Genomic DNA, 10444 nt, shown 5'->3' with positions numbered 1-10444 from the left:
GATTTTATGGACGTCGTTCAAAAAAGTGATTTCGGTTGTTTGTTGCAATAATCCTTGATTTCTACTATCCACGCATTTGAGATATTAACCTACTCATATTAACTTGGCTCAATATAAAATCTAAATAAACCCTCAAAGTAATTGAATTTAAGTTGTTGAAAATTGAATAAAAATACGGATGTAAGGATGATAAGGTATGAAAAAGGGTTTCGGTAAAGTGGTGTAAGTTTGAAGATATAAAATTTGTGAATTAGCCATAAAGGAAACAGGAAACAAATGTTATAGGCAAACTTATTTGAAATTTGAAAAAGGAAAACAATTTCTTCGTCTTTGGAAATTGACTCTTATTGTATTTTTTTATGATTGAAAATGTATTACATGGGTACTTGCGTTTTATGTTTTAAAAGGTTTTTAATTCTGTCGTTTTGTGATATCTTTTTTTTTTAAATGATTAAAACCAGTGCGATCAATTAGGAAGGGGAGGGGGAAGGATAAGAAAGGAGATACCTATGAATTTGAATATTGAGATATTGAGCCTAGTAACACGTTCCACATTCGTGTAGTTCGGCATAGGAAATAATGCCTGTACCTAACGGTTCGTCTAAAATTGAGTTTAAGGAGTGATGAGCATTCCTAGAAGAAAAAATCTTACGGTTGAATTGTTTGAGGATTGGAATTGGTTATTTCGCTTGAGCTTTGTTTATGAAAATAGTGATCAAACAATTATATGCATGGAACCTCGTCCAATACTGCTTGAATTAAACGTTCAGTAAGGTAATTTCTAACACAAAAAAGAAGAGATTCATAAATGCCAAATGTACACATTTGATAAGACAGACAACAAAAAAACTATCCGGGCCAGCGAATTTATCAATCTCAAGTCTTTAATTACAATTGTACTACCTTTAAGACCTTGTTTTGGTCAGTGCGGATTTTGGGCCAGCTGTATCATTGGTAGGTATGTACATTTTCGAGAATAACGCTGGTTACAATGTCAAACGCTGCAAAGCAATGAAAACTATTGAGCCATACGCACCTAGACAAGATTAAAAGAAAACTGCAGGCTGCACCACGTGCAAAATATTCGACAACGACACGGTTCTCATTGTGCATGATACATTTGTGCAGAGATGTGAATTAGAACACCCGAATCTGTCACCATTTTAGACCACTTGTCCTGTGCCACTGTAAGAAACCAAGACGGCCATTTAAAAGTTGTCATATTCCATATTTTTAAATATCACATATTGGTTTTTCAAATAAAAACGCTCAGCTTGTTTAATTCTACTTCATTTTGTTTGTATTGAGAAAACCTTTTTTGTAACGATAAGAACGAAAATGTGTGTTTTTGTAACATATAAAACTATAAATTGGCAATACTATTTTAACTGGCAGCCATTTTTTTAAGCTGTCATGTGATTTACTTTTATTTTATGGTTTGGCATTTCAACAATAAAGAAGCCTCAGAATCACTCAGGAAGGCATAGATTCGATGAATGACCCCAAAAGAAAGATTGCCGTTGATTCTATCTGAATTTCCATAAGCAAATTTTGTTTACCGATGATATGTTGGAAAAAATCATCAGCAATTGGATATCTAGATTAAACTTCCAAGCCAGCATACATATGCCACAAATATTATTTAAATTATTATGTCAAAAGTATAAAGTAAATTTCATGAGAATTAAAAAAATTATAATAATGGAATAAATATTTGTTTTATTCCATGTAAAAGTTCTATACGAACCAACCCTTTAACCAATGCCCAAACTGTCAATGTCAAAATGCTTACACACACACATGCCGGACACACACGACACAAAATACCTAAAATGAAAATTGTGTTTTGTAAACAGTTACCTGCAGAAATCACACATACATATATTAGATGTGTTGTGAATGAACGACTTTATAGCAAATCTTGTCAAATCTTTAAGATAAATTTTATTACAAAATCATCAGTGGTAAACCATAATGTGTGGTTTCAGAGAGACAGTGCAATAAACCATACGAAAATACAACAATCGACTTTTTAAACCCTCAATTTTATAAAATTTTAAAGAGCACAATTTTTAATGACAAATAAAAAATTAAATGAAAAACTTTATTAAACAAACACCAAAATTAGAACTATACAATACAAAAAATATGGTGGCACAAGAGTCCGTTGAAAACTAGGGCCTAGTGACTTTCAACTGTCAACCATTCTTATGTGCTTGTAATGTTGTCAGGGATGGAAAATTAGAACTAAAAACTTTTAAAAATAAACTCTCATTATTTCATGTTTTCTGTCTGCATTTAAATTCATTGGAATAGGGACTTTCAATCAAAGTTTTAATTTCATTTCTTGAATAAAAGAAAAGGGCTATTAAAACCGCACGAAAATATGATAGAAAAAGAAAATTAATAATTCGAAGGACGGAAAGTTTTTCCGATTTTAAAAGAGTGTTTTTTAATCTTTGCTTTTGAGTCCTGTTATAAAGGTCAGAAGTTATAGTTAGTTTCCAAACAAAAATAACAAAAGTGCATAAAGCTGAAATAATATGCTTAGATAAATTATTAATAATAATTAAGTTTCAGCACTATCAGTTAAAGTTACTTCAGTATAGCTTATTATTATTTTCCTTAAAAACTATTTTTTAGGTGAGGGAGATAGTAAATAGAACTTATGTTCTTGCTATTTTTGCATGCAGATAAAGTAGACATTTTTTTACGGTTTTCGCGTGTGAAAATCAAACGTACCTATGAATATGTCACCCTTTAAAAATATGTCTGCGTCAAAATTGTTAACTAACAATTTGGAGGAACAGAATTTGGATGCTATCTTTTGGTAATAAATATTGATTAGCAATAATAGAAAAACTCAAAATTTCATCAACGTTATAATAACTTTAATTTATTGTACTTTAACAAAACTATTTCTATTATCGATCAAGCCAAAATTTACTTTCAATAGCTACTATGCAAAATTTAAGTAGAAAAGATGAGCTGTTAACTCGTTGGTGGTTGCTGGCAAAAAGGGCCGATCGATCGCGAAACAAGTGCACTCGATGCATCATAAATTTTTCCAACCATACAAATTCTATGTATAAAAAATTAACCTTGAAATAAGAAGTCTAAGCATAAAACATCTTACATGCAATCATATGAGGTGTGAAGATTAAAAGATTAAGTTGTTTGTTTTCTTAGAAGATTAAGAGATTAGCTTAAGAAAGTAAATACATAGGGTATAATATTCTATGTTTGGCAATTGAATAATTTTAAGTTTTAAGTTAAGTTATTAAGTTTTATGCGAAGCAAAATATAAATTAGCGAATCGATCAAATTGAATATTAGTTATATAATAATTAATGATGATTATTTATGTGAACATAAATATCTATAATAAAGCAAAAATTATAAATTTCATTTCTGAACACGCCGGGCCCCCCTGAAGGAATTCAGGAACATGGTAAGATTGCCAGCTTTGTTATTGGGCGTTGAAAGATGCCATTTTTGGTTCGAAGAGATACCACTCTTACAAGGCCGTCATCCCCTGGGTGAAGAATTTCGATTCGTCCTAAAGCCCATTTTGATGGAGGCAAATTTTGTTCCTTGACGACAACCAAGTCACCGACTTCGAAGTTTTTGGTCTTCTTGTGCCATTTTGGACGTTGTTGCAATGATGTGAGATATTCGCTGTGCCAACGCCGCCAAAATCCTTGCAGCATGTTTTGTGCTAGCTGCCATCTTCCAAGTCGATTTTCTGGAACTTCAAGGTAGTTTGGCTCCGGAATTGCTGTGTACGGTCGGCCTATAAGAAAATGAGACGGAGTTAGAGGGTTCAAATCAGAATCGGAAATAGAACAAAGTGGCCTAGAATTTAACAAGGCTTCAATTTGAGAGAGCAAAGTTGTCATTTCCTCAAAGGTCAAAATATTGTTCCCTATAACACGACGAAGATGAGTTTTAACACTTTTAACGCCCGCTTCCCAAAGCCCTCCAAAATGCGGGCTGTGTGGTGGAATAAACTCCCACCTTATGCTGTCAGCTGCTAACGTCCTTGATATTTGTGCATTATGGTTTTCGGACCGAACCAAATTGTACCAATCCGATAGGTTGCTTGCAGCTCCACGGAAGTTAGTACCGTTGTCCGAGTAGATAATACTACACTTCCCCCTTCTAGCGATGAATCTCCTCAAGGCCGCTAAGAACGCATCCGTGGACAGATCGCTAACCACTTCCAAATGCAATGCCTTTGTTGTCATGCATACAAAGATCGCGAAGTAGCCCTTTACAAATTTGGGATTTCTTCCTCTGGCTAAGCGAAGAGTGATGGGCCCTGCATAGTCACATCCAGTTTGGTCAAAGGCGAAGGATGGTGAAAGCCGAGAAGAAGGTAGATCTCCCATCAGCTGCTGTGATGTGGCTTGGCGTTGACGGAAACAGCCAATGCAATCATGAACCACCTTCCTTATGAGATTTCTACTTCCCAAAATCCAAAACTCCTGGCGAACTATGGAGAAAAGCTCCGATACACCGGCATGCAGAAATCTTAAATGAAAGCTAGTTAGAATAAGTTTTGATATTTGATGATTTTTCGGCAATATCACAGGATGTTTCATGCTAAAAGTAGCATTGACAGCCTTCGAAATTCTACCTCCAACACGAAGTAGGCCATCATGGTCAACAAAAGGAGCCAACGAAGAAAGTTTGGAAGAATACAAGACAGATTTCTCTGCTTTTAGGGACGCTTTATCTGGTTCAAACTCTTTCTGAGCCCACTTCAAACATTTTTGCTTCGCATAAAGCAATTCGGAGGAGCGAAGGTATCCTCGAACTCGTTCTTCAACCGGAAGTTTTCCGTTTTTAGCTCGGCGAACAAATACTGCTACAATACGAATTACACAATCCCACGAAGAAATGCGTTTACAAAGCCTATCCAGGAAGTCTTCATGGGCACACGAAACATTGGCAACTACAATTTGCCTCCTACTTTCCGGTACCTCTTTAAGTTCTTCGCTCTCTGCAGCAATATCCCAACACTCAAAGTTTTTTGAAAGCCATTTCGGCCCTTTCCACCAAATTTCCAAATTGAGTAATTTACTTGGCATTACCCCTCGCGATGCGCAATCCGCTGGATTTTCCTCAGAGCGAATATAGTTCCAATTAGAGCGGGGTAGAATACCAAGTATTTCTGAGGTGCGATTAGCGACAAAGGTATTCCAACGACGAGGTGGAGCGGACAACCAGGCTAGCACGATTTGCGAATCACAAAAGGCAAAGGTTTGACTAATTTTACAATTTAAAGAATTCCGAACAAGTTGCACCAAACGACTAAGAAGCAGAGCTCCACATAGCTCAAGACGGGGAATGCTAAGTTGTTTAATTGGAGCGACCCGAGTTTTCGCAGAAATAAGTTGAACTTCGATTTGGCCGTCTTCAGAAAAACTTCTAGCGTACACCACCGCTGAGTATGCTTTCTCGGACGCATCAGAAAAACCTATCAATTCTAAGCCACCAGCACTGAAAGTACATCTTCGCAAAATCTCAATTTTTTCAAACAAAAACAATTCTTCTCGGTACAAAATCCATTTTTCGGCTACCTCAGTAGGAAGGGGATCATCCCATCCTATTTTCATTGAATGCGCCCATAACTCCTGGAATAGCATTTTTAACAAAATTGTAGAAGGAGCCAGAAAGCCAAGTGGATCAAAGATTTTGGAAATCTCTGACAACAGTTTCCTCTTTGTGGGTGTTGACGACGAATCATTCATAGAGATTTTGTAAGATAAAATGTCCCGATGAGGATTCCAAATTAATCCAAGTACCTTTGTCCAATTATTAGAGGAGTCACGGTCAAGAGAAATTGTGGGTTCCGAACTAGTTCCTTCTAAGACTGGCCAACAATTAGAACTCCATTTGCTTAACTCTAAGCCGCCACAAGCCAACAGATTAACGAGCTCATTTTTAAGCTCCAAAATTTTAGTAACAGATTCTGCCCCGGTCATGATGTCATCAACATAACAATCATGCAAAATAGAGAGAGAAGCAATAGGAAACTGTTTCTTGTATTCCAAGGCAAGCTGTTTCAAAACTCTCATTGCCAAAAAAGGAGCAGGTGAAGTACCGTAAGTGACGGTACGCAATCGGTAATGACTAACTGGTTCCGTAGAATTCTCTCGCCACACAATACGCTGAAAATCCCTATGATTTGGGTCAATCCAAATTTGCCTGAACATCTTTACGATATCAGCTCCAAAAACATATTTGTGCACCCTAAACCGCAAGCAAACGTTGATGAGGTTCCGCTGGAGAGGAGGCCCTACATGGAGGACCTCATTTAGACTAACACCCTTTCCATCTCGATGAGACCCATCAAAGACAACGCGTAGCTTGTTTGTAACCACTGCATGATGCGGCAAATAATAAACCTTCCCCGAAGATGGTTCAATCTCAGCTTCCGGAATTTTCTCCATATGACCTAATTGCAAATATGCCCTCATAAAACAACAATATTCAAACTGTAGATTTGGCTGACGAGCAAAACGGCGTTCCATTGAGAACAATCTGGACAAAGCTCCGGAGAGGGTGTTACTAAAAACGATGTCCTTTTGGCGAAAAGGAAGTTCAACAATGTATTTGCTGTCGGGCGCACGCGAAAATGTATTAACAAAATGGGTGTCTACGAAATCACCTGAGTCCGATGAATGCAATTTAGGATCAATCTCTTCAACTTCCCAAAAGGACCTTAAAAGTACATCAACATCCTCATCAATTCCAACTCGTAGCGAAACAAAACCTTCGTTGGGAGTACAACCAGTTATCACCCATCCAAAAAGTGTATTATGAGCAACCAAATTACCAGCTTCGTCCGTTCTTCTACCCTCACGCAAAATACTCCAAGCCTTATCAGATCCGAGCAAAATATCAATGGGACCTGGTTTGTTAAAGCCTGGATCAGCCAACTTTAAATCACCCAAGAGCAATGATTGATCAATCCGAAACGATTTCAAAGGGGTATTCGTAGTTATGCGATTCAAAATGAAAGCGTCAACTTCCACATCATTTAAATCAACGCAAGATCTAAGATTGAGCGAAACGACACCCTGAGTAACACAAGCTTCTATCGAAGATATGCCTGATATAGGAAGACGAGCATGGCGACGGCTAAGACCTAATTTCCTCACTAAATTTTCCGTAATAAAAGATGCTTGAGATCCAGTGTCTAGCAGCATGCGACATTTGTAAAATTGTCCCGATGCATTCATGACCTGCGCAACAACAGTGGGCAAAATCCCAGATGGCCGAACTTCATTATGAGAATGATGACTAGCAATCGAAACAGCATTAGATGTTGAAGCTTTCCCGACGTTCAAATTCAATTTGTCGGGTTCAACAACCGATGATGACGAATCCATGTGCACGAGAACATGGTGACGAACGCCACAATGAGGACAATGATTCTTCGAACGACAACGCGAAGCCGAGTGATTAGTTCCTAAACATCGGTAACACAACTTTTGGTCTCGAGCAAAGGAACGACGTGACGAAATGGGCAACTCAATAAATTTAGAACACTGTGAAAGGACGTGATTTTCCTTACACATGGGACATAACTGTTTGGCAACCGCAAGACTCTTTATATTATTCGAAGGGCGCGTTTTCTGTCTATTTCCCGACGATTTCGATTCATTTGGCTTAGCACATGCTTCCAAAGCATCGCTTCGTTTCCCCAAAAACTCAAGAAACGTATCTATAGTTTCCGATTCCGAATGGTTTGTGTGAAGAGACCAAGCCTTTCGCGTATCAAAGTCTAGTTTTTCGAGCAAAATGTATGTAAGCCACGGATCTCTCCCTTCAGCCTTAACCGCTTTTAAACCACGAATCACCTCGTCCGACTTGTCCACTAACCGACGCAAGTGTCCACTATCCGCGATCGCTACGTTGGAAATTTTTAAAAAACTTTCGATATAACTGTTAACAATGTATAACGGTTTATCATAACGGTGTTCCAGTTTTTCCCACGCTTGTTCATAATTCGCGTCCGAAATCTCAATACCGTTAAGAAGTTTCGCGGCGTCGTTTTCTAAAAAGGATTTCAAATATCGCATCTTCTGAGCACCAGTGAGTTTTTTGCAATCAATACTCCCTAAAAACATATCACGAAATTCTGGCCATTGTCGATAATCGCCACTAAATGGCGGTATCTTAAATTTCGGTAGTTCAATTTCCGAACAAATCTTGGCCGCAGAAAGGGCAAATGAGCAATTTTGTCCAACCAAAGAGTCGACATTATTATTAGCGCTACTATTTGAAACCGTTGGAGGAAGCGAAGGCGTATTGTTTTGGATAGCTTTCAAAAAGGCACTTTTTGCTTCCAAATATTTATTTTCGGTGGTTTCAAAATCAATTTCAGGGTCGACGTAACCCTCTTCCTCGGAATATTGAAATAGTTCGATTTGATTCAAACAAAAAGACTTCCATGATTCCTCCAAACGTTCCAAACGCGTTTTTAAAATTTCGATATCATCAACTTTCGCCTCGATAATAAACGTATGCGCGCGAGTAATAGCACGTTTGAAGTGTCCACGAGCTTGTTTCAAAGTATTCATGATTTTAGCAAAGTTCAAAGTTCAGCACACGTGTTATTAGCGATTATCCCGAAAAACCGAATTTTCACTAATCGGTCACCAAAATAACGAGGTATGATCCAAAAAACACCTCCAAACAAAACCCCTAGCAGCAACAGGAACAGCGACAGCAACAGCAAAATCTCAACACCAGAATTCACAAAACCAAAGCAAAATTGTTTTATGATGTATACGATACAGTTTACCTGGTACCAATAAGTCTTACGTGTCGTGTCCAAAATCAAGTTCCAAGCAACCACCAACAGCTCCAAATATGTTCCAAAATTATTCCAAATAACAAAATCCGGCTCGAAGGACCAACTTTGATTAGCAATAATAGAAAAACTCAAAATTTCATCAACGTTATAATAACTTTAATTTATTGTACTTTAACAAAACTATTTCTATTATCGATCAAGCCAAAATTTACTTTCAATAGCTACTATGCAAAATTTAAGTAGAAAAGATGAGCTGTTAACTCGTTGGTGGTTGCTGGCAAAAAGGGCCGATCGATCGCGAAACAAGTGCACTCGATGCATCATAAATTTTTCCAACCATACAAATTCTATGTATAAAAAATTAACCTTGAAATAAGAAGTCTAAGCATAAAACATCTTACATGCAATCATATGAGGTGTGAAGATTAAAAGATTAAGTTGTTTGTTTTCTTAGAAGATTAAGAGATTAGCTTAAGAAAGTAAATACATAGGGTATAATATTCTATGTTTGGCAATTGAATAATTTTAAGTTTTAAGTTAAGTTATTAAGTTTTATGCGAAGCAAAATATAAATTAGCGAATCGATCAAATTGAATATTAGTTATATAATAATTAATGATGATTATTTATGTGAACATAAATATCTATAATAAAGCAAAAATTATAAATTTCATTTCTGAACAAATATATACGATTTGAAAACTTTCTTCAGGAGTAAATATTATTCGTTATGAAATTGTAAACCATATTGAGCATAAACCAAGTGACTGCTGTCAAAAAGACCAACTCCAAAAACAGTATTGCCAGATTAAATACAAGACATCTAACAAAAAATATAGAACTTGTTACTTTAGGATATTGATATTTAGAATTTTATTTACTTTAGAGAGCAAATAAACATAAACATACAAAAAAACAAAAATTGGACAATAATTTGTATTCTGAAAGTCAGAAAAGTTTACTTATTTATAAATTCAGTTCAAGGAGAAAGAAGAACTTTGACATAACATTGACAATTATTGACAATTTTGTCCAAATCGTAGCCCACTTCCAAATTAAATTCGACTGACCTTTTATAGATAAAATATATATATTATGGTAAGCTCAGTTCGATATTTGCCATTAACTGTATCAATCGTGTTGATTTAAACGTAGCAATTTCAGAAAGGAAAAATGAAAGATCCTGTCATTTTAAACAAGTCCAATGAACACACCACCTAAGAAAAATCATTTAAAGCTGAAATTTGAGAATGTTTATAAATTAACCCTAGAAAAAATATAATACATTTAAAAATATGTCACTTCCTATTTGCCTATTTTTAAAAAATATGATGGGGTGTTCCATTTTTAACATTAAACATTTTTATATTCTTTATTTAAAGCTGTCTTATTTTTTAGACAATATCTATTTTTTTAATTACAGATTGCGAAAAAGTGTTTAAATAAATATGGGAACAATTTTAAATAAAAATTTACAACAACAAACTATTTTGTATTGTTCTCAAGTAAAAAAAGAGCGCCAATAACAGCGTAAAATCTATTTTTAATCGTGTTTTATTGGTCACAAAAAATTTTATTTTTTTTAAATAAAAATCAATTTTAAGAAAAATGTCA

General features: G+C 35.8%; 1 protein-coding gene across 1 annotated transcript; it reads right to left on the bottom strand.

Annotated features, from left to right (window-relative positions):
- Positions 1 to 3440: 3440 nt before the first annotated feature.
- Positions 3441 to 8594, bottom strand: LOC129950732 (uncharacterized). Its single transcript, XM_056062655.1, has one exon. It carries the CDS (start codon positions 8592 to 8594, stop codon positions 3441 to 3443), a length of 5154 nt encoding a protein of 1717 aa, XP_055918630.1.
- Positions 8595 to 10444: the final 1850 nt, after the last annotated feature.

The sequence above is a fragment of the Eupeodes corollae genome, chromosome 3, assembly GCF_945859685.1.
Source record: "Eupeodes corollae chromosome 3, idEupCoro1.1, whole genome shotgun sequence".
Taxonomy (NCBI): Eukaryota; Metazoa; Arthropoda; class Insecta; order Diptera; family Syrphidae; genus Eupeodes; species Eupeodes corollae.
The sequence above is the reverse complement of the archived record's forward strand: the minus strand, read 5'-3'. Positions and strand labels throughout refer to the sequence as shown.

Coding starts and splice junctions, on each gene's coding strand:
- LOC129950732 (XM_056062655.1), bottom strand. CDS start 8,594: ATGAATACTTTGAAACAAGCTCGTGGACACTTCAAACGTGCTATTACT.